General features: G+C 40.4%; 1 protein-coding gene across 1 annotated transcript in view; it reads right to left on the bottom strand.

Annotated features, from left to right (window-relative positions):
- Positions 1-26,170, bottom strand: part of HEATR1 (HEAT repeat containing 1) — a 387,031-nt gene that overhangs the window by 322,809 nt on the left and 38,052 nt on the right. Inside the window, exons 4-6 of the mRNA XM_089660010.1 lie at positions 22,820-22,911; positions 15,100-15,311; positions 1,773-1,894 (exon numbers count right to left, since the gene is read on the bottom strand). Of these exons, the coding sequence (XP_089516136.1) occupies positions 1,773-1,894; positions 15,100-15,311; positions 22,820-22,911 (426 nt within the window). The remainder of the gene's footprint in view (positions 1-1,772; positions 1,895-15,099; positions 15,312-22,819; positions 22,912-26,170) is intronic.

The raw sequence follows: 26,170 nt of genomic DNA, 5'->3' as shown, positions 1-26,170 counted from the left end.
TCTCAGAGCAGTGACTTTGTACTCCCTATTTATTATGATTAACATCCTGTCACACTATGCAGAGAAAACATCAGGTCCCGCTTTCCATGGCATGCACAAGACTCAAAAGTAGATCTATGTGGGGGAGTTTTTTAATTATTAATAACCACTATACAGTGATGCCCACTGCAGTCAGGGAATATAGCTGCAGGGGGGGAGAAAAACAAAAAAAAAAACAAAACTGTTTTTAAGGCCAAAAATTAGAATTGTACACTCGTTTTGAAGCTAATGCCTGCAGAAAATTCATCCAGGCATTTTCTAAAGAATGGTGAATTTAAAACTGGGTGGGATTTTTTTTTGTTGTAAGGTTCAAACTGGCGTGGCAACTTTTTGGCAATTATTTTCCTTCCAAAAAAGAAAAATCAAAAAACAGGCCTGTATGGTAGGTTTGTTTCTACATTTGAAAATTGATCAATCAATAGACAAGAATAAACACTATAACAAGTCAGCGCTAGTTCTAAAACATCAGCTGCTAAATGTAGATATACACCATACACTTCATCTAATACATAAATGTCATTGCAGTGCTAATAATAGAAAAAGTACCAAAGAAACTACACCTCAATGTCTTTCATATGAAATATCCACCAAAGTGTTACAAAATACAAAAAACAAATTTATACAAAGTCCAAAATAAGTTATACAAATGTGTCTTCCGGTATCCACCACATATGATTCCAAACACAAGTTGTTCAACTCCACCATATGATAAAAATTCTCACTGTAAGAATATGCCATCTAGTCTGAACAGCATACAGCGCTTGTTTTATCTCCATTTGGGAATGTTCTCACTTCAGAAGTTAAAAATGCCTCCACACATCGAAAGACAGTGCCGATAATCATTCACCATTAGAAATAAATCTCTCAGTGTAGTAGTTTTAATATAAATTATTTCAAATACAAACAATATTCATCAAAAAACAGTACAGAAACCCGCAATGATAAACTTACACAGGGACCACCAAACCTGCGAGGAATGGTGGCACCACCTCTAGACTTTCGCACTGTTGCTCAACGATGTTTCGTGAGACCGCACGTCCTCAGGCGCCTCAGAGAGAAATCCTTGCTGGTTTGGCAGCCCACTATGTAAGTTGACCACAGCAGCTTTCTGTCCTGTTTTTATGATAAATATTGTTTGTATATGGAGGAATTTATATTAAAACTACCATTTTTACCATCTGAAGTGAGAACATACCCAAAAGGGAGATAAAACAAGCGCTGTATGCGGTTTTATTACTAGAACTCATATCCTTGCGGTGAGTGCAATTTTTACCATATGGTAGAGGTGAACACTTACGGTGTTTGGAATCATATGTGGTAGATACCGGAAGACACATTTATATAACTTATTTTGGACTTACTTTATATACATTTTTTTTTATTTTATAACACTTTGGTGGCTATTTCATCTGAAAGACATTGAGGTGTAGCTTCTTTGGTGCTTTTTCCATTATTAGCATTGCAAATAGGTTTATGAATAGACAAGGACAACCTTAAAGCAGTTATAAAAAAAATAAACACACATTAAGTAGGTGCTACAATTGTCTTCTCGGCTACTAAAACTAGCAGATGTCATTCCAACGCACTAGTTAAATACAAAGAAGGAAAGATCGGAACGCTACACATACAGTATATGACTATGATAAAGATTAGTCTTCTGTGCCCACAGCACACAGGGGATTTTAACCTTGCTACTACTACAATAACATTAATAAAATCATTAATAAACATACCACGTTAAAAAGGGAGGATGAATCAATTCCGGCCATGTTATTTGATAACAGGTTAGCCAAGCTCATGTTTATTACCGTAAAAGAGCTTACAGCTCCAGCCTTCTGCAAGCTGTCATCCAATGCTGAGGACAGCAAAAACAAGATTTACAGGTTAATGATATTGTGTGTGTAACAGATGTACAAAATGAGCAAAAATAAAATTATATCACGCAAACAAAATCATAAAAAACTTTCATAGAACAGCCCATGTGAAATTATGATCTTTTTTAATAGTTTTATGAAAATTTCTTCATTAGTATCCGCACTGATATATCAAAGTTTCTCTTAATAAGCAGAATTCTAGGACATACATATATTTAGGAGTATGAAAGAATTTTTTTTCTGTCTTACATCTGGTATCTGTGCCCTGCTAAAGAAGATGTACAGGTGAAACGCGAAAAATTAGAATATCGTGCAAAAGTTCATTTATTTAAGTAATGCAACTTAAAAGGTGGAACTAATATATGAAATAGACTCATTACATGCAAACCAAGAAAGTTCAAGCCGTGATTTGTCATAATTGTGATGATTATGGCTTACAGCTCATGAAAACCCCAAATCCACAATCTCAGAAAATTAGAATATTGTGAGAAGGTGCAATATTCTAGGCTTAAAGTGTCCCACTCTAATCAGCTAATTAAGCCATAACACCTGCAAAGGGTTCCTGAGCCTTTAAATGGTCTCTCCGTCTGGTTCAGTAGGAATCACAATCATGGGAAAGACTACTGACCTGACAGTTGTGCAGGAAACCATCATTGACACCCTCCATAAGGAGGGAAAGCCTCAAAAGGTAATTGCAAAAGAAGTTGGATGTTCCCAAAGTGCTGTATCAAAGCACATTAATAGAAAGTTATGTGGAAGGGAAAAGTGTGGAACAAAAAGATGCACAAGCAGCAGGGATGACCGCAACCTGGAGAGGATTGTCAGGAAAAGGCCATTCAAAAGTGTTGGGGACTTTCACAAGGAGTGGACTGAGGCTGGAGTCAGTGCATCAAGAGCCACCACACACAGACAGATCCTGGACATGGGCTTCAAATGTCGTATTCCTCTTGTCAATCCGCTCCTGAACAAACAACGTCAGAAGCGTTTTACCCGGGCTAAAGAAAAACAGACCTGGTCTGTTGCTCAGTGGTCCAAAGTCCTCTTTTCTGATGGGAGCAACTTTTGCATCTCATTTGGAAACCAAGGACACAGAGTATGGAGGAAGAATGAAGAGGCACACACTGCAAGATGATTGAAGTCCAGTGTGAAGTTTCCACAGTCTGTGTTGATTTGGGGAGCCATGTCATCTGATGGTGTTGGTCCACTGTGCTTCATTAAATCCAGGGTCAAAGCAGCAGTCTACCAGGAGATTTTGGAGCACGTCATGCTTCCTTCCGCAGACGAGCTTTATGGGGATGCGGACTTCATTTTCCAGCAGGACTTGGTACCTGCCCACACTGCCAAAAGCAACAAAACCTGGTTCAATGACCGTGGGATTACTATGCTTGATTGATCAGCAAACTCGCGTGACCTGAACCCCATAGAGAATCTATGGGGCATTGCCAAGAGAAAGATGAGAGGACATGAGACCGAACAATGGAGAAGAGCTGAAGGCCGCTATTGAAGCATCCTGGTCTTCCATAACACCTCAGCAGTGCCACAGGCTGATAGCTTCCATGCCACGCCGCCATGAGGCAGTAATTGCTGCAAAAGGGGCCCAAATCAAATACTGAGTACATATGCATGCTTATACTTTTCAGAGGTCCGATATTGTTCTATGTACAATCCTGGTTTTATTGATTGCATGTAATATTCTAATTTTCTGAGATTGTGGATTTGGGGTTTTCATGAGCTGTAAGCCATAATCATCACATAATCATAATCATCAAATCACGGCTTGAACTATCTTGCTTTGCATGTAATGAGTCTATTTCATATATTAGTTTCACCTTTTAAGTTGCATTACTGAAATAAATGAACTTTTGCACGATATTCTAACTTTGAGTTTCACCTGTATGTAGCCAGCTTAATTAGAAGGGGTAAATCAGATCAAGTCAGTTAGAAACAAAATAGAAATGAGATCATCATAGTAAATTAGAATACTAATTGTAAATAGCTATTCCACAGGTGTTTTACCAGTTGCCTCAGCAAGTTCACATGTGAAACCTCTCCTTGGCATGAATGTCAGCTATACATATATCCCCGCAGTGTATATATAAAGTGCAGCGCTAAAATGAACAGAAAACAATGTTGAAAATCAATAGAAAGTCAATGCAATAATGAATGGATATAGATGAATGACCCTTAATTAATCCAGAACCCTACACATATAAATATATATGAGTTCAGATGGAAATGTGATCCAAAGAGTCCATAAAGTGACTATAGTGCTCAGGTGCCATTAGGGTCCGGTATCCGTGCAATAATGGTAAAGGTAATGCTTACTCACTGGATGCGCATGTTATATGCGCTTACTGTAAAAAATCCAGATTTCATCTGATAGTGGGTGGTCCTCCCTCTACTGTTGGGTAGTATGAAGCTGGTGTGGGTGGTCCTCTTTCTTTAGGGGTCCCCCTATATTGCTGGTGGGTAGTATCCCTCTGGGTGGGCAGACTTTTACTGTGTGGCAATGATCCGTCCAGGAAATCGATCTGTGGACTAAAGCCTCCTGACGCGTATCGTGTTCAAGCACGTCCTCAGAGGGGGGTCGCCAATCACACCGTGTTGTCCGCCGTTTGTATTTATAAGCATTTCCGCACATGCGCAATAAGTAGCGGCCATGTTGGAGTAGTGCAGAGCGAACTGCGCAGGCGCGAGTGTCCGAGCGCCATTTTCCCTTGGTTTCCCCATATAGAAGAACAAAGCAGACTAGGTGTCTGTGTGTTCACAATAGTGAGGTGCTGCTGCGCCAGCAGATAGGCTTCGGCGCCATTTTCCATTAGGTTCTACAAAGTAATAGACAGAGCAGATCGATTGTCTGAATGTCTGTGTTGACTCTATGGTTACCATAGTAGACGAGGGGTCAGCTGTGATGTACAAAAATTGGGGAAAGAAAACTTAGAGAAAAGATTGATACCAACCATGGTGGCAACTTAGAGAAAAGGGATGTTAATATGATAATCTATTAATATATAAAACAAGCTGAAATTAGTGCGCATGTGTGAATCCTATCAAATTGCATAGTAATAGAATGAAAAAGGTCCCTCGGGGGGATGTGAACCCCTAAATATTAAACAATAATAATCCTTATATATATATATATATATATATATATATATCCTGAGAAATATTAAATGAAAAATAAATAAATGAAAAACATATATACCAAAATAAAACAAATAAACATGGAAAGGCACTATGAAGATCAGTACACAGTGTCTCCGTACAGAACAATGAAATGGAAACAACAATTGTTCACAGCTGTTTAAACAAAACTAAAAAAATGTGTTTACATAATAGAATCTCCTCATATCTATAATGGGATAGTAGGAAATGACTAATTTAATATACCAATTAGGTAAGACAAATATAAAAGTAAATAATTAAAAGGTAAATAATTAAAATGATAAAAGGATTGAAATTGGAACCAGGTGATAAAAATTGGAACCAGGTAATAAAGGTAAAATGCCGGGTGTACTAATATTAAAATTAGTCATAATCAAGTTATGAATAGATGGTAGCCTAACTGTTCTCTATGAAGCAGTTAATGTCAACCTCAATATTGAGGCCATTGGGGTGTAAGGAACGGAGTTCGTGTATCCATTTCAAGTAGGGAAACAGCCCTTCTCTTGTGTATTCCTCTCCAATGAGGTTTAATCAGATCGATTCCTATGAACTTTAAAGAGGTCGGATCTTTATTATGAAACCGCTTATAGTGATTGGAGAGTGAATGTTCCCTTTATCCCTGTTTGATGTTATTGACATGTTCTCGTAACCTGTCCCTAAGCCTTTTAGTGGTACAACCTATGTACTGCAACTTGCACGGACATTCTAAAAAAGATTGACTACAAATTTACTATTGCAGGTGATAAATTTGTCAATGTTATACCTTTTTCCAGTTACTTATGACAAACTTAGTTTGTTTACGCTTCCTACTATTTTCACATGTGCAAATCATGCATTTGTTGCAAGGGTGGTATCCTTTTAAATCTTTAAACAGGGAAATTTCCATAGGCGGATCAATCACATTCGGTGCGAGGTAATGTCGTAAACTAGTGGCTTTACGAAAAACTATTTCAGGTTTCTCTGGTAGTATTTTAGTCAAAACGGGATCGGCTTTTAGTACCTTCCAGTTTTTATTGATGATATGAATAATTGCCCTATATTGTCTAGAATAAGTGGTAACAAATGGGCATATTTGACCTTTCTTATCCTGCTTATCTTTCAATAGGTCTTCCCTATTCAGATGTGCTACAATATCAATTGTACTTTCCAAATTGTCCGCCTTGTATCCCTTTTCCAGAAACCTATTTTTTTAAATTTCCGATTTGTCATAAAACGTTTCTAGGTCAGTACAGTTCCTCCGTAGTCTGGTAAATTGTCCTTTTGGTATATTAGACAGCCATCTAGGATGATGAAAACTACTTTTAGGTATGAATCCATTGCGGTCTGTTTTTTTAAAAAACATTTTGGTAATTAGTCCACCTTTATGGTTGACAAGTGTAAGGTCCAAAAAACGAATTTCCTTTATACTGTAATTATAGGATAACTCAATGTTCAAATCATTATTGTTAAGGGTGGTAAAGAAGTTGGTTAAGACCTGCTCTTCCCCGTTCCAGAGCAGAAAGACATCATCTATGTACCGTCTATGTAAGTTCAGGCCACTCTCTTGAAAAAAACCAACATCTCCTCCCAATGGGCCATAAATAGATTGGCAAGACTGGGGGCAAACTTTGCCCCCATCGCTACGCCTTTTATCTGCAAATAATATTTACAATCAAACCAAAAATAATTATTATTAATGGCAAAAGTGAGCAGAGTTAAAATAAAATCCACATGTGAGGTGGATAAAGTGCTATAAGTTCTCAAATAGTATTCTGCTGCTTCTAATCCATCCTTATGTGCTATATTACTATACAGCGAAGAGACGTCAGCAGTTACTAAAAAGGTATGGGAGGTGACAGATAGATTTTTAATATCATTTAACATCTGTTTAGTGTCTCGTAAGAAAGCAGGTGTTTGGGACACAAGAGGCTGCAGAAACAAATCTATATATTGCCCTATTCTTGAGCTCAATGAGCCTATACCGCTCACAATCGGTCTACCTGGAGGGTGGATAGGGTCCTTATGGATTTTTGAAAGGATGTATAAAACCGGGAGTTTGGGAGCTGTGGGACACAAAAAATCTTTCCTTTTTATTAATAATCCCTTTAGTAAAACCATCCTTAATACCTTTTAAAATACGTTTAAAAGAAAAAACTGGATCCTTTGGAAAAACGGTATATGTGGTCGTATCCCCCAAAATATTATAAACCTCTTTAATGCAGTCAGATTTATTTAATATGGACTACTCCCCCGCCCTTATTCGCAGGTCTGATTACGAGATCTTTATGTTCTAAAAGAGATTTCATGGCGTTTGTAGTTTGTGTCCTTGGAACAGGTTTAATAGTCAATTTGTCGAGGTCCTTAAGCACTAGTTCTTAAAAAAATGGAATATATGACTGCGCCTGGGGTGGGGGGTTATAGGTTGATGCATTCCTCAGATTGGAAGGTATGGAACCGTTTGTATCATTCTATATACGTTTGGAATTTATCCAGTTTTTTGCTTGGTGCATATTTAAGACCATTATTTAATAACTGTAATTCTTGTTGAGAAAATGTAGCCTTACTCAAATTGAAAATCCCATTGTCCACTACATTTTTCTCTTTTTCCCGACATCTATTGACATGCCTTTCTCCCCTTCTTCCCCTGTGGACTCGCTTCTTTTCCGAGACTTTTTCCCCCTAAAAAAACGAACCTGGGAGTCGTTATTAGGGTACTGGTTATGTGATGAGGTGGGAAAAGGATTGGAATTATAAGAACCCGCTGAATCAGATTGGTTTTTCCGATATGGTTGATTAAATTGTTTGTAATTGTTATTGAACCTATTAGGAGAATGATGCTGTCCTCTATAGTTGGAATTATTGTTCCTATAAGCATTATGATTATTATTATAAGTTTTTTTCGGTATATTAAATTAGTCGTTTCCTACTATCCCATTATGGATATGATGAGATTCTATTATGTAAACACATTTTTTTAAGTTTTGTTTATACATCTGTGAACAATTGTTATTTCCATTTCATTGTTCTGTATGAAGACACTGTGTACTGATATATATATATATATATATATATATATCTATAATCATTGTTTAATATTTAGGGGTTCACATCCCCCCCCCGAGGGACCTTTTTCATTCTATTACTATGCAATTTGATAGGATTCACACATGCGCACTAACTTCAGCTTATTTTATACATTAATAAATTATCATATTAACATCCCTTTTCTCTAAGTTGCCACCATGGTTGGTATCAATCTTTTCTCTAAGTTTTCTTTCCCCAATTTTTGTACATCACAGCTGACCCCTCGTCTACTATGGTAACCATAGAGTCAACACAGACATTCAGACGATCGATCTGCTCTGTCTATTACTTTGTAGAACCTAATGGAAAATGGCACCGAAGCCTATCTGCTGGCGCAGCAGCACCTCACTATTGTGAACACACAGACACCTAGTCTGCTTTGTTCTTCTATATGGGGAAACCAAGGGAAAATGGCGCTCGGACACTCGCGCCTGCGCAGTTCGCTCTGCACTACTCCAACATGGCCGCTACTTATTGCGCATATGCGGAAATGCTTATAAATACGAACGGCGGACAACACGGTGTGATTGGCGACCCCCCTCTGAGGACGTGCTTGAACACGATACGCGTCAGGAGGAGCCACACCACGCCGGGACTTCACGCCGCCGGAGCAACGCGGAACTCCGGTGGCCATATTACTACACCAGATGGTTAGTCCTCACCGATCACTGTCTGCAACCATTTCTGTTTTACCTTGATGCATCTTAATAAAGCTTAACATTTACTACACTATGGAAGTATCTCTGTCGCCCCCTGGGGGAGTACTTTAGTCCACAGACCGATTTCCTGGACGGATCATTGCCACACAGTGAAAGTCTGCCCACCCAGAGGGATACTACCCACCAGCAATATAGGGGGACCCCTAAAGAAAGAGGACCACCCACACCAGCTTCATACTACCAAACAGTAGAGGGAAGACCACCCACTATCAGATGACATCTGGATTAATTACAGTAAAAGCGCATATAACAAGCGCGTCCGGTGAGTGCGCATTACCTTTACCATTATTGCACGGATACCGGACCCTAATGGCACCTGAGCACTATAGTCACTTTATGGACTCTTTGGATCACATTTCCATCTGAACTCATATATATTTATATGTGTAGGGTTCTGGATTAATTAAGGGTCATTCATCTATACCCATTCATTATTGCATTGACTTTCTATTGATTTTCAACATTGTTTTCTGTTCATTTTAGCACTGCACTTTATATATACATTGATGTTCTAGGGTGATATTGGTTACCTTTTTGTGCATAGCAGCTTGCTTTTATATATATTAAGGCGCTTTTACTCATTTTTTATACATATATCCCCGCAGCTTTACAATCCCCCAATTGTGTAATGTCGGGGATATCAGTAAAGGAGTGGCATTGCTGGAGCAGAGTGGCTCCCCTAGCTGCCAGTGAAACACCACCTCCAGTGAGGACGGGGGTAAGGCTAAAGGAAAAGATAGACAGATACTGGTGGAAGGGGACTATTAGGACAGATAGGGCAATCCATGATCATTCTGTGGCACTGGGAAAGACCCAGCTGGCAAGATACATATTTATGCCAATGGTAAAATTAGAGTAAGATGGAGAATTCTAAAAAAAATGATCTCAGGGGGTGTGACGGGAGTGACTTTTGGGGGTGGGGGGCCCCCTGTATCAGCTCATGTTCCTCTTATGTGTAGGCACCCTGTGCCTGTTAGGGGTGCAGGGTGATCTGTCCTAATATTGTGTGTCTTGGTTTGGTGGGGTGTGGGGGTTGTTCATTGTTTAATGCCATGTGGTTGTCCCACTGTTCTATAGTGTGTCTGGCTTGGGAGCAAACTATTATGGGTTGTATGTGTTTGTGTATTGGCTTGGTGGGGGGTGTCTGCTGATGTCTCTGGTTGCTAGATTTGGTTTGCCACGCCCTGTGTCCATATGCAGGGAGGTGGGTTGTTCCCTTGAAAGTATATATCTTGTGTCTGTGTTAAAATAAAGCAGTGACTTCCTGTTTTAAGAAGAGTCTGGTGTTGTCTCGTCCTGTATGGTCAGCGGTGGTATCCATGGATGGTGTTCAGACAGTGAAGCAGGAGTCTAACGGAAATACTCAAGTGCAGTCGGGGTCCGGTTCCGTTACAGGGGGCATGTCCAAAATGGGGACTGAAGCTGCCGCCTCCCAGACCTTGATGGTAGGGCCCACTGCTAGGGAGGCCTCTTGGCAGATTCCTGATCCCCCATCTGGGCTCTGGGGTCCGTAGCCAGCTGGGCCTGTGCTTGCAGAGCCCAGAGGCCCCTCTTCAGAAAAACACGGCTTCTGCTGGGCCCAGGTGCCTACTCTAGCTTGTGGCCACTTGGGGGGGGAAGAGTCTTGGCTCTCTGCACCCCCCCTTATGAGACTCTAGTACCGTAATCTGCAGAGGCCAAAGTAATAACGGCCCCTACGCCCCATCTGACTCCATAACCGGGGCTGGAGTCTTTCTGGGGCCTGCATCTGGGCATACTTGGCCCCTAGCCTTCGTAGGGAGTATCACATTTGATCACCCCTCCCTCCCCCGCTATGATAATCATTTCTACAATTCGCAGAATATGTAGTAATCCTGAAAGGTGTTTGCTATCTCAGCGGGAAGAGGGGTTTTAACTGTTTTTCATGGCTATGGTAGGGTTAAAAGTTTGTTTTCCATTATCTTCATAACTACATCTGCATTAGCCTTAAAATGGCTTTGGCTCCTTCAAGGCAGAGCGATTTTAAACTGAAATCTAAGCATGGCGAGTTCAGCTAGAATATCAGAAGTCAGGTTATGTTTATGTTGGGTCTTGAAATTGTAAATTTTCTCCTGCCAAACTTTGACGACTCACTTCTTAACCCATGGTAAATACATGTACTTTATACTACTCTGGTATTCATTCCTACCGATTTCATATATTACCCCATTCACTGTTGCCAATTGTGGAGTCATTTACCCCATCCCACCCTTCCCCACTTTCCTTCTGACCTCCCCGATCTGTTCCCCCTCCCCCCCCCTTATTTTTTCTCCCGTCTGACCCCTTTCCCTTTAACCATCCTGTATAATTTTATACTCCCATGTTATGATCCCATTACGAAGCATTGGGGAGCATGTTTCTCCATTTGTCAAAATTCTGTCTGTATTATAGCTTTTGCTCACCTTATGTCTTATGAAACGTCATATTGTTATATCAACACTCCCTTCCTCTCCCCTTCTCTGTAAAGACATTATTACCACAGTTGCCAATACCTATGATTTCATGTCTGAGAAATTTCTATTACCAATTTCTTTTTTCCCCTTGTTAAAATGCCAATAAAATATTTGAACAAGAAATTGTAAATTTTCCCAAGACATTCTGAGATGCATTGACCCTATTGCTGAAACTGGACCATGTTTAATGAGGATCCCTCTCAAATAAGATTTGTGTACTTCCCAGTGGTATTGACTGCAAAATAAGTGGTTAGTTCCTTGGTAAGGTCTGCTGTGATTGACGTGTCTTGCAAGAAATACTTAAGGTGATTGTAGCCGTATTAGTGCATTTGCGACAGAAACAATTGAGTACTGTCCGTGATACTTTTTTTATTTGTACTAACATACAATTTTGAGGACAAGCTTTCGGGGTATGTCCCCCTTCTTCAAGGTCTAAGCAGTACTATTACAAATCACAAAGTTTAAGCAGAATGTTAGAAGGGATTGAGAGAAGGAAAAAAAAAAAAAAAGGGCTACATATAAGATACATCAAAAGCGAGGGGGGGAGGGGGGGGGGAATACTACACTCACACAGAGGGGGTCAAGCTTTAGCTGATAGTCATAAAGCTGTCGGAAAATTGTATGTTAGTGCAAATAAAAAAAGTATCACGGACAGTACTCAAGAAATACTTAAGGAGCCAGTGCAAGGTAAGAGGGATGGTACAAAAGTGAGAGCTTCAGAGACACTAAAGTATGGCTGAAGGAGGTTATACTGCTTATGTCCATGTTTGTGGCAGGTTGAAGGTGACAATGTTTAATATGGAAATTGATGCGTTAGTAGCTGTTGTGGACTGGCGAGTAGCAAATGTATTCTTTAGTGGTAGGGTGATGAACCCTCCATACATCTACCAGTTGTTGAAATTTCCTCCCACCCCCCCCCCCTGCATATGCAAATTTTATTAGGCTGTTACAATACAAAGAACAAAACTCACATATATAAGAAGTAGGTATTTCACAGTTACGAATAAGAGTACATGCTCAGAACATAATGAAGCTGTCAAAAAATGTCACAGTACACATTTAAGAATATTGCATGACAACAGTACATGACATTAAAGGGATAGACAGAAAAAAAAAAAAAAAGTCATCACTACAGCCAGTGCAGAAGCATCAAATTCATACAATACGACTCCCAATAGGAATAAAGCCAACTTATCCAAACAAGAAATTAAACAACTTAAACAAAAGTTCAGGGAAGGTAATGTATTAAAATGTAATTTCAGGGTTCGGCAAGCATAAAAAAGTAGGATTGCTTAATGACATTAGTAAACATTTAGGCATCCAGTATCTCAGCAGACTATTACATGCACCTGCTCACACATCCCTACATTGATCCTGTCTTTAGACTGCGTACCCAGCGTTCTGCTTCAATTATAGTATTCACTTATTGTTTCCAATCAGCTATCGAAGGGCAGGTAGCATGTTTCCAAAAGGCAAGGAATTAACAATTTTGCCGCATTTTGCATACTCTTCTTCCAGGATTTGACGAAAAAATGTCACGATCAGGAATTGTAGGGGCGTACTGGCTATCGACCAAAGGGTCATCTTTTTGATCCATGCGTTAATTCCCTCCCAAAAGGTCTTAATCTTGGGGCATGTGCTAAGAGCCAAAATACTGAGCCAGACCCAGCTGCAGGAAGTCTGAGCTGTGTCCAGGACTAGACCCAGATACTTGAAACAACTCTAGCAATGATTTCTAAAAGTTCAGAATCCCTTCCAACTGCTCCAATGACTAGACCTTTAAAGCTATGTTGTTCAATGGATCCCACGTTGACTTTCTCCCAGCAGAAGGTTGTCCAAGTATCCCATAACGGAGATGCCACTAGAGTGCAATAGGGGACAACACCGTGGTGAACACTAGAGTTGTAGATGGGAGGTTTAAGGACAGTGTCACAAAATGGTAGTATAGGGGCCACAAAAAAAAAAAAAAAAAAAAAAAACAGAAAATGCTGAAGTCCTGAAAAAATGGACACACATAGATACATGTCTTTAGCGTTCACAGATGCCACAATGTTTTCCTGTTGAATGGCGGTGATGACAGATCTTCTGAACTACTTGCATAATTTTAGCGCTAAAATTAAGATATTCAGAGAATTTAGGTGTAAGATGAGGGGGGCAGATGCCCTTTGGGCTAGGGATCTTTAAATAGGTAAGAGTAAAATACTTGAAAAACATCCCCCACCTCTCTGGAAAGGAAGGAGATGGAGGTTGGAGCACCTTTATGTAGGGAAAGGAAGGATTGTCTGAGGAGTTGGCAGACTTTGAGCACAGATCTTCTATGTGGACAGTGAGAAAAGTTTGTGGAAAGGGGGTCTTGATGTGGAGGAAGGTAGAGTGGGGAAACGAAATAGACATTTCTTAACAGATAAATAGGGAGAAAAACTTGGTCTTTTCCTTAGGCTTCTTCTGATGGGGAAGAGGGTGCTCTTGCTACTGGTAGCCATGGTTTAGCAAAATAAAATCACAGCCAGGATATGATAAAGAACATGTGTCACTAGCAACAGATTTAGTATGGGCTTCCAATGGCTTATCAGTTGGATACTTAAAGACAGGTGAATTCTGTACCAGCATGGTAGCCTCTTCAACCAGTTGCAACCTGCCCACAGTACATTTACTGCGGGTGGGTGGCATGGGCATGCTAGATCACGTACATGTGCATTATGCAGCTGATGGGCTTGCAGAACACCGCTCCCACAACCGCTGTGTCCATTGGACAAAGAGGATTACAGCTCCCGGTACCCGGCCGCTTTGACAAAGCTGTTATATATGAATTTCATTCTTAACAGCTGTGATTTCTATAGTAATGCAGTGATTGTCCCACAGTTTTCACGTGGTATCTGGGCCAATCACAGCACCCAATACCATGTGATAACTGCGGGCCCATCACAGCGGTTATGAATGTAACCCATTCATGACAGTTGATAACATTGCTGTTACAGTGATCATCACCATGATCTGTCACTCAATGCTAGCACTATTATAGTTCTGATGAATTGTGTCCTGCAATCCTCAAATCTTGTATATGTAAGCTGGGACCACACCACATGACCAGCACACAAGAAAAGAATGACATCAGTGGAAAATAATTAAGATCCATATTGTTGAGGAATGGTGAGAGTGTCCATGCAATACTAAACCCAACAGATGTTGTCATTGCCAAGTACCACCATGTTACCCCTTCCATGGTAGAATCTGAAGTTACTGGATATGGAAAGCTTTTTACCTAAACAAGAGTCTGAAAAGCAGAAAAGGAACCTAGTGAAAAAAGTAATCTCCAAGATATCCTTACAACATCCAGTCCAGCAGGATCTGAACATGGCAGACTGAGGAAGGCTATGTTAGTTAGCTGCAAACAAAGAAGCAAGCTATAGCAGCAATGTAAACAGCAGCAAACTGTTGCAAGCAAAAACATCATCTACAAAAAAAGTCATCTACACTGGAGAGCAGAAGAAAATTTGTCTATCCACCTAGGACTTTAACAAAAATCTGAGGTATGTTGATAAGGAGGGATTTATCTTGGACTACAAATTGTATACCAGTGACAAATCTTCCTGTTGGTGCCAGTATAACCTGAAGGTAAAAAGCTTCCTGTGTCCCTTAATGAAATGAATGGTTGACAAAAACCACTTATCACCAAGTTTACAGCTTTTATGCACTCGTTCGATTACTATTCTTTTTTATTACTACGCAAGAAATATTCAACTTTTTTTTTTTTTTATATAGTCATACCTTTTTTCCAGCCTTTCAGCAATGGATGCAAGTTACATACAGAGCTTCTTCCCAGGTTAACAGCCATACTGTGTTCAGCCGAATTAAAATCTCTACTTCTGAATAGCATATAAGGTATTATCGTCACCATCGCCTTGTTGCACAGTTGTGGATAGTCTACAATTGATTTGTTTAGGATTATGAGATCTGCAGTTTCTTCAAGAACTTTGCACCTAGAAAAGGAAATGAAATAACACAAAAAGCACGTGATGTTGGCTGACGTTTCATCTATGGTGTCTTGCATTTCAGTAGCCTTGGAGGTCTATCAATGGTCTTAATGAGGTTAAAAAGACTAAATATATTTTACTTTAATGTATTCCTTGCATTAAGGTAAAAAAATGTTTAGGCAGAATAATCACCCCCCTCACCCACTTTTTTTTTTTTATTTAAATATTTATTTGTTTTCAAATATAGCAATATAAATATCTCCAACACAAGATGTAATAAAATACAACATAACAAATTTTTTCTAAAAACACTTATTGCATATCATTTTCTCCCCTTAACCCCCCCTCCCTCCCACCCCTCTTCAATAAACCCCTGACATCTGTCCGATTCCCATCTTTATTCTTATTCACGGAGTAGCTTCTTTCCTCTTTGCTCTAAATTCCTTCCATTTCTTCCATTTTGTATAATAAACCTCCATCTTATCCTCCTGTATATAATACAGTTTCTCCATTCTCACAATCTGATCCACTCTGGCTATCCAGTCATCTACCTCCGGTGCCTCCACTTTACGCCAGAACCTAGGTATCAATCCTTTAGCTGCATTTAAGTAGCACTCTATACCCATATTCTTAAATGTTTTCATTGATATTTCTGTGATATGAAAAAGGCATGTCTCAGGGTCCAAACCAATCTCAATTTCAGTGATATTCCTAATTTGATTTATAACCTTCCTCCAGTAAACTTGTATTTTTGGGCATCCCCACCACACGTGATACGTTGTGCCCCCCTCTCCACATTCTCGCCAACACCCAGGTTGTTTCTCACCACTCATTTTGTGCTCCACCCTCGGAGTGATATACCACCTACTTAAACATTTATAGTTCAACTCCACCTCCCGCATGCTAACATTTCCATGTACCATTCTATATATTTTTCTTTGTGTATGTTCCTCCCACTCCACCCCCAAATCCCTTTCCCATTTTTCTATATATCTTAATTTTACCTTACTATCTAAATCAGTGAGAATTTTGTATGTTTTAGCAGTGTTGTGTTTCCCATCACCTCGAACTTCAAAAAATTTTTCAAATAAATTCCAATCTTTTCTAATTCTAAGGGGCTTCGTCAATTTCCCCACAAATTGTTTTAATTGATTATACCTCCATATATCTATTTTAGTGAAAATCCCTCCCTCTTCCCTTTTCAAATCTTCTAGTGTTCTTAAGTTTACCCCCTCCATTACGTCTCTCAGCTGAGCATCCTCTTTCTTAATCCATTTACCTGTAATTTCCTCTTTACCTGGGGGGAAAAACTCTGAATTTCTTAATGGCATTAACAGTGAGTTAAAATCCCAATTCCTCTGTTTGTGCAATCTATCCCATTCTTTCAAAACAATCCTAGTGTATGGACTTGTGCTCTCAGCTAATTCTCTAAACTGTGTTGACACCCAAACAATCCCACTCAAATCTTTCCCACTAAGTGTATTTTCTATTGTGACCAAATTTTTACTCTTTATATTATGTTTCCAGTCAAAAATTCTTGTTAGGATCACTGCTCTATAATATCTTTTGAGATCCGGCATTCCCACCCCACCCTTTTCTTTATTTCTACTAAGCACTTCATATGATACTCTAGGTTTTTTATTTTTCCATATATATCTTTTTACCATTTGCTTTATTATTCTAAAGTATGTCCCTGGGAGTTTAATGGGAATCATTTGGAGTTTATACAAAACCTTAGGGAGAATTACCATTTTTATTAGGTTAATACGACCTAACCACGAAGGATTTCCTCCTCCGATTCTCTTCAATTCCTCCCTAATCTCATTTAGCAATGGTATATAATTTGCTTTATAGAGATTTTTCTGTGAAGAAGTAAGTTTTACTCCCAAATATTTTATTTCTCTATCTTTACATATAAAGGGGAACTCTCTCTGTATCGTTTCTTTTTCGCTCTTTGGAAGGTTTATATTTAATATCTCTGTTTTACTCGGATTAATTTTTAGGTTTGCCAATTCCCCATATTCCTTCAATGTTTTCATTAGGTTAGGAAGCGTTATCCTGGGGTTACTAATATAGAATAGGTCATCCGCAAATGCAGCGACCTTATGCTCTATCTTTCCTACATTAATTCCCTTTATATCTATATTTTTCCTGATTGTTAATAACAAGGGTTCCAATGATAAAACAAACAACAATGGGGATAATGGGCAACCCTGTCTAGTTCCATTTGTCATTAAAAAAGACTCTGATCTCTCTCCATTTACCATTATCATCGCGGACGATCCTTCATACAGTCTTCCAATCCATCTCCTCATCCTGTTACCCAGTCCCAAGGCCTCTAGCGTATCCATCATAAAACTCCAATTAACCCTGTCAAACGCCTTCTCCGCGTCTATTGAGAGCAACAGTACTGGATTTTTTCCCGTTCGACTTTTCTGAATAAGCATCAGGGATCTCAACCCATTATCTCGACCCTCCCTTCCTCTAACGAAACCCACCTGATCCCCATGTATCCAATCTGGCATCAGATCCTTCAACCTATTCGCTAAAACCTTTGCATACAACTTCATATCTGTGTTCAGCAATGATATCGGTCTATAACTTGAGCACTGGGAGATATCTTTACCTTCCTTATGTATCAAAACCACCTGGGCCTGTAGGGATTCCTGTCTCATCTCCATCTCTCCTCCCAACGCATCCATAGATCTCTTTAATTTAGGTAATAGTAAGTCACTATATTTTTTATAGTATCTCACGGTATACCCATCTGGGCCCGGACTTTTCCCCGATTGAAAGCTTTTTAATGCTATTTTTAGTTCTTCCTGTGAGATTTCAGATTCTAAGGCGTTTAATAAATCTTCGCTTACTTTTGGTAATCCTGCTTTTCTTATATATTCTCTTCTTTTCTCCTCATTTACCTTTTTGTTCTTATCTGTAAGGTCGTTGGGGGCAATATTATATAGTTTACTATAGTAATCCTTGAAAACTTTTGCAATTTCTTTAGTTGAGTGGACTAATTCTCCTTTGAAATTTTTTATTTTATCTATATAATTTCTATTTTTTTTCTTCCTCAGAGTTCTCATCAAATATTTACCCGGTCTATCTCCCAATCTATATCTTTCTCCCGTGATTTTATGTAAAATTCTCGTTTTTTCTTCCTCCAATACTTTCTCTAATTCTTCCCTCTTTTTTTTCATTTTTTCTTCTTTTTCTTTCGTTATATTACTTTTATGTAGGAGTTCCAACTCAGCTATTTTCTTTAAAAGCTCACTAATCCTTTCTCTCCTTTCCCTTTTTTTTCTTAGCCCCAATCGCAATTAGGATTCCTCTGATGTATACTTTATGCGCCTCCCACACTGTAGCCCTTGACACATCTCCCGTTTCATTCTCCTCAAAAAATCACCCTATCTCCTCCCTGATTTTCCGTTCAGTATCATGATCCATGAGAAGTGCCTCGTTCAGCCTCCATGTCAGTCCTCCCGCCAACCTCCCTCCCCATCTTAATTTTAATGCAACGGGGGCATGATCCGAGAGGGTCATTACTTCTATCTTAACACTAGACATATCTTCGATGAGACGATGATCTATCAATATATAATCTAATCTGGAGTATGTTTTATGAGTGTTAGAATAAAAGGTGTAGTCTCTATTTCTGATATTTACTATTCTCCAGCTATCTACCAATTGGCTCTCTCTCATCACCTCCTTCAAAATTCTCATCGACTTATTTCCCTCTCTCGGCATTGTAGAAGTTGTGTCTATTTGTGCATCCATACATAGGTTGAAGTCTCCGGCCACTATTAAATATCCCTTAGAGAAATCCATCAATTTTGTCAGGAATGGACTGGCCAGCAATAGTGGGACTCATCTGCCTTATGAGCTGCAGTACCAGGGCTGGCCAGCGGGTGCTCCCAGCAATCAGAGACTCAACCTTGCAGCCAGTCAAACACCTGGAACTAATTATACTGGTGTATTTAAGGGACATTCAGACCTGCAGACTCTGCCTTGGTGTTGTGTTTTTCCTGGGCCCTGTATCTTGTTCCTGCATCCTGCTACTGTTCCTGTCTTGTTGCTGACCCGGCCTGATTCTGACCTCTGCTGACTTCTCCTGTTCTGATCCCTGGCTTGTGACCCCGACCATTCTCTGCCTGACCCCCTGTACCTACCTGCCTGTTAGTTGCTGTACCCTGCTCGTGACCTGACTATTCTCCGCTTGCTCCCCCTGTACCTACCTGCCCGATTGATATTGACCCGGCCTGCCTGACGACGCTTGCACTGTATGTACTGTTATCTGTGGGTGGTTTGGTTTGGTTCATTTGCACTGTGTTATGTTTTAGTATTGCACTGCGTTTATGTTTGTATTGTTAGTGTTAATAAATTGTTTATAACTTATCTGAAGTCTGCGTTTCCCTGCGTCAGTCACACACCTCTGGTCATACCCGGGAGCCCTGACAAATTTCTTCAGAACCCCTTTCAAAAACATCTCTGGTTTCCTGTTAGGGCAGTATATATTTGCTAGTGTACACTCAATATCTTGCAATTTGCCTTTCAAAAATAGAAATCTCCCATCCGGATCGGTATTCCTATTTTCTAATTCAAACCTAACATTTTTTGCAAATCCTATAGCCACCCCCTTCGCTCTCTTAATTGGAGAATCTGCATAATACCAAAGCGGATGGTATCTAGATTTCAATTTAAGATTTTTTTTTAACTCAAGGTGCGTTTCTTGCAAGAATACCACTGAGGCCGCTCTATGCTGTAGTTCTCTAAGTAACCTAAATCTTTTGCTTGGACAGTTCAGCCCATTTACATTATGAGTTATGAACTGTATTTCCTCCATATTTTGTTTATTTGTCATCTTTCTATTTTACCATCTCCTTTCTTCTTCCATTTCCCTCTATCCCTCCTTTCATGCCAGATGTCAGTTTTAAAAAACCTCTCTCCCCCCTCCCCTTCCAATTCCCTCCCTCCCTTCCGCTTTAGGCCTATAGCTTGCCTTCCCCCCTCTTCCTCCCTCCCTCCCCCCCATTTAGGCTTGTAATTTGCCTATAAATCTGTTGAGGATCTAAACCCTCCATAGATTTTATACCTTGGGGTTGAACTCCTGCCATGAACGGCCTCTCCCACCTCCCCAGATGCCCCTTGTCTATTTCATAAACTCAAGATGATTCCACTAAGATATACTTCATTCGAGCGAACAGGAAATAGGAAGAAAGAGAGAAAAAAAAAAAAAATTTCCTCCTTTATCTTCCTCTCCTAATTAACTGCCAATCTTCCTTTACTCTATCCCCACTATCTCCTACCTCCTCTTCCCAACCAGAAATTTCTATATTTTGCAAATCAAGTCTATCACAAAAGTCTCTTAAATCCTCAGGAAATCTCAAGTAGGCTGTAACTCCATTCTTCCATCCGATTAGACACTCAGGAATACCCCATCTATAGTGCACATTTTGTTTTTTCAATTGCTCTAACAGGGGTTTCAGAGATCTTCTTCTCCTTAGTGTCTGTTGTCAAATCTGCAAATATCTGTATATTTATTTCTCCATATTTAATATTTGATCTTCCCTAAATCTTTCTCCATATCTCTTCCTTATCACACATCTTTTGGAATTGGACAATTATGTCTCTAGGTTTCTTTTCTCCATTTCCATGTTGAATCCTTCCAATTCTAAAAACCTCTTCCAGATTCACCTGTTCTGTTTCTGGTCTCTCTCTTCAGCTCACTTTTATCACCGGTATCTTGAGATCTTTCTGGGGTCACATTACCTTGAGACGTATATTTTTTTATCGTGCCTACTTGGGACCCCTTTAGCCCACTACTTTTAGCGTTTTTATTCTTCATCTCTTCTGTGGGTTTTATTCAGTTAAATACAGGAACCACCTTGGTTTAGCAGCTTTAGACCAGGTATCTAGATTTCAACACGTGCTTAATTATCCACTTTCCCACTATGCTCTCCTTTTTCTTCCAGGGCTGCTAGTTTCACTTATACTTATCTTCCCCAGGAAGTCTACCCCTCTTTAAACATACAGTCACCATATAATCACAATTTGTTTGGTCGTGCTGCTCACACTCACTCTCTGGTTGCTTTTCTTCTGGTGAGGCAGCCCCGAACCACCAGCTGCTAACTTCAGCTTCCAACTGCTCTCTTCAGGGGGACTCCTCTGGATCTTCTTCCTCAGCCCCTACTCCCCTGTGTATAGACTTAGCACACACGGGGAGCGGGCCATCCATTAAGCGGGTGTCTTCTCCTATATGTTTGCAAGGGGGGAGCGAGAGGGGGGAGCAAGCCGGCGTCCTCACTCTCACTTCAGACGCCGGCCGGCTTTCACCCCTTCCCAGTAATGCTCTGCGGTTTCCCACGTGTCAGCTCCGTGGGTCCCCGCTCTCCCAGCAGCCCCGCACTTCAGTCTGGACCTTCTGCAGCAAGCCCCGTCTCCCAGCACACCCTCCGCTCTCCACTCCCGGGCTGCCGGTCCCGCTCCAGAGCCGCCGCTCGTGGGTAAGTCCCCGGGTCAATCCTGCTCAGGCATCTGGGATGGTGTAGATGATGCCTCACCCACTCTTTTACTTATCTGAGTCCGCATTTGATCTAAGTTCCCATTCGATCAAGCGATGTGCATTTCTGCAGCTCTTCTCTCCCCTCTTTTCCTGGTCTCACAGGCTTTGCTGAAGCAGCAGGAGCTACTGGCACCCCCTGCTGTCAATCAAAGACCGTGACGAGGAAGCAGAGGCAGTGCTAAGTCCAAACCCGTGTTCTACAAACGCAGACAGCGGAGCTCAGGAGTGAGCACACAGGTGGACTCCATAGGAAGAATTTTCCTATGTGGTACAACCAGAAGAGAAGGAGCCAGGAGCACTGGCAGGGGACCCAAGAAAAGGATGTTTGGGGCCAAGAAGGTAAGTATAAAACGGTTTAAAAAAAAAAAAAAAAATGTATATACACACACACACTTTAATGACAAACCTTTTTCTTAAAAGCTGACCTTTGGATGACATCTCATTACTGGATATTATACAAATAAAATTGAGGGGGTGCTACTGCCAACTATATGACTGCCTCTAAAACTGGCCAAACATGGATCTGTATCGTTCAACCAATGGCAAATGGGGGAATCCTCTCCGTTGTATCTTTGTACTTTAACAGGAAGACTTTCCCACCTTCAGAATACACTGATTAGTGCTGCAGTTTATTGCCTGCACTGCTGATTGATCAAGAAAATACAGATAAGGTGAATGAACAGAAGCGCTTGGTAGATCGACTTCTGTTCAACCACAGTGGCCACACATGGATCTAACTTCAGCCAGACTGGTCAAATTTCAATTCAACTCATGTGCGGTAAGCTTAACTGAGAAACAATGCAACCGTAAAGGGACTGCACAGTCTTCTTTTTTGCAAGTAATTCAACTGTGTGCAAGTTACAAGTAAATTGAAAAGCAGGTCAAATTACATTGAGATTGATGCTGTTCAAAACATAGCAATAAAACAAGAAAAAACATGAAAAGTATTACATACCAGCTACTATGCTTATACAGATCTGTTCGATAGAATAAGCTAAGAAGATCTGCAACCATATGTTCGGTGACCATGAAATGATTGTGGAATGCCTAAAAATTAAAATAAATTCAAAAAAAAAAAAAAAAAAACAGCTTTACTAATATTTAAATCCCTTCACAACATAATCTACACTAATTACAGTGACATTTAGCATGCATGAAATTGTGCTGTACATTCTTAAGAACCACATTTATAAAACCAATAGCTTCAGACACTAAGAATATTAATGCATACATTTACATGGTCTTTACACAGTGCACCTTGGCTGGTAATGAACGTGCAGCTTATTCAGCAACACCACTTTGCTTTTGTGCTTTAGTTGGCACCATTTTTTATGGACAATAAACTTGTAAAAACGTAAAGATTGTATCCTGCTTGGATATCTCATGGTTTATGGATTCATCTAAAAGGTTTAATGGAACTTTGCACTTTATTGGAGCTCTCATATATGATTTTTACATGTTCGATGTCAAAAAAGATGCTGTGTTGGAGAAGTCGCGAATGAATCTTGGCAAATGAAAAAGCCTCTGAGATTGTCACACAGACTGGAGTGGAGGTATAGGGAAGGTTCCCAGAGGATGTGCCCTTTAAAGCTTTGCCAGTGTCCAATCAAATGACGTTACATGGGGGGAGTTTTCCAACTATCAAAATACCTTGATGGGTGGATGTCATTCTGGAGGAGTGAACATTTTTAGGCAGGCTGCATTTGCATGCAACATGCCCTAGGTAAAACCCACATGTGATGTTGAGCTTTCATGAATGAAAGGACTTGAATCCAATGAAAGGGGCAGGCCATGAACAATACGGCTGGAAAGGAAAGAAAGGGTCAAATGTTGAATGTTCATCATGCTGGAAATGAGACAGGCTTTATTGGACTTGCTGCAGGTTCTAATGCACTGCCTGCATTGAAATACGAGAAAGCCATTTTAATACAGGAGACGAGCGTCTACAAAACATGCAAAACTGAAGGTAAAGCAGAAGCTCAACCCAGCATCCTTCACTAGTATGGTGACTGCCTTGTTCAGGCGAGAGATAGCCAGAAGAATCAAAAGGACAGGTTATTTTTACCACTTTCTGTCCACCAACCATATTTACCTCCTTAGACGCAAGTGGTGATATCTCAGTCATTGCTGCACCAATGATCGGGATTTTTTTTTTAGAGCCACTGATTCCCTACAAAGTAAAATGATACTCAGCTATACAGCCCACTCACTCAATCACTTTTACAGGCCCAGCAGGGGGTCCCTACACCTCATGCTGCTGCCCACCATTTTTACTGGCTTCTCCTACCACACCAGGGAGCCCGATACCGATGCGCCTGTCCGCATGGGGTGCACATTAGAGTTAGAGGAACTTTTGTTGTTCCTGCCACTCTCTCAGAATCCAAGAGAGACTAGGACTTTCGCGCCCAGTTTCAGTTTGTTTGTTTACAAGCCATTACCAGCTTGTAAAGCATCAAACCATGATCATCTGATCGAAACCCCCAGTGTACCCATACAACTACAACACTGTGTGCACCCACTACAATACAGAGGATTTTTTCCTTTTTTTTTTTTTTTTTTTTTTTTTTAGCAAGCCATAAATAGATCACAGAGGAAGAGGAGGGATGTGTCCAGTACTGTACTCCAACATATGGAATTTACATGTACCTCAAAACTACTATATTTTAATTGTACAGTACAGGACACAGGAGTTGATTAGACCATGGAGCATCCCTTATGGGTGGGCAACAATAGCCAAAATTTTCAGCAAGAAGCCCACAGGACCAACAAGAAGGGCCAATAAATTCGAACAGAGGCGACAAACAGAGACAACTTCTAGTCAAAAAGCAAGGATCAGCACAGGCTCACACAGCCAACTGATTAAAAACAAAAAGTTTTGAAAACTAACACAGAAAAAACAAAGTTGTGGCCCAGCGACCCTTGAAAAGGACCAATGCTAGCTGCTGGGAGGAACCCAGGAATGCCAACCTCTTGAAGGAATGAGATCAAGCAGGGAAAGAAATTCCTGTGGCAGAAGCCTTGCAAGAAGGCAAAAAGAACCATCCAGCCAGGTGGAAGAGGAGGGAGGAATCCCACAGGGGGAGATGTCAGTTGGCAAGGGAATCATGGCAGGTAAGAATAGATGAATGACTCCATTCCACCCATAAGTCATGACATGCTATCAAGACAAGACACAGAAAGAAAAAGAATGACATTCCCACAGAAGATAAAAAAAAGTAGCACAATGGGAGGGCACTGCATGGGAAAGAGCTCTTGAGGAGAGCCCCAGAGTAGTACAGAAAAAATTTTGTTACTCACCATATAATTTCTCCCAGTTCACCATCAGATACAGCTATTTAATATTTTTGATTGTAGGGTTATAGCGCCACCTTCAAGAGTATGACACTAGGCAGAAAATAAAAAAAACAGCACTGCCTACAGGCAGTTTTAACTGGTAATAAACCACCTATCCACTATAGGCAGCTTGGTTTGTCACAAAGAAGTACAAGTAGGGGGGGAAGGTTGGGTGCTGCATCCGTCAAGGGATTTTATGGTGAGAAACAAACCTCCCATTTTCTCTTACGTTCATTGACAGGCAGTTCTTCCATATTCCTGACTGTAGGGACATCCAAAAATAGTGCCACAATGAGGTTGGGTAACCAGAACATGGAACACCCCCGAGAACCCCCCCCAGAAGAGAAACAAGAAATCACAAAATGCCGCTTGCAAAAACACACCCAAAGATGCCAAAACCTTAACTTTGTAAAACTTGGTAAAGGTGTGGGCAGGTAACCACGTAGCTGCCTTGCAAACTTGAGATGCAGATGCCTGATGTTGGAACACCCAGGATGCACTAATCGCCCTGGTAGAATGGTAACAGAGAAGGGCTGAGGCTATTAGACTAGATCATTAATGGCATAAGCTGGAAAACGGTGTGCCTGATCCACTGGGAAATGGTGGCAGAGGAGGCCACCAGACCTTTTTCAGGAGCCATCCGCAATCCAACCTCTGGAAGGAAGCCTTAGAATACAGGTACGCACAAACTATCCAGACCATATTCCCAAAACCAAAGAGTGCAGTACAACCTTCTTAGGATGTGAAGGGCACATAAGTGATATACATATACAGGTGAAACTTGAAAAATTTGAATATCATGCAAAAGTTCATTTATTTCAGTAATGCAACTTAAAAGGTGAAACTAATATATGAGATAAACTCATTACATGCAAAGCAAGATAGTTCAAGCCGTGATTTGTCATCATTGTGATGATTATGGCTTACAGCTCATGAAAACCCCAAATCCACAATCTCAGAAAATTAGAATATT

Source organism: Staurois parvus, unplaced genomic scaffold (genome assembly GCF_062004578.1).
Source record: "Staurois parvus isolate SC_StPar_1 unplaced genomic scaffold, SC_StPar_1.0 ptg001196l, whole genome shotgun sequence".
Lineage (NCBI taxonomy): Eukaryota > Metazoa > Chordata > Amphibia > Anura > Ranidae > Staurois > Staurois parvus.
This window is presented reverse-complemented; position numbering and strand designations above follow the sequence as displayed.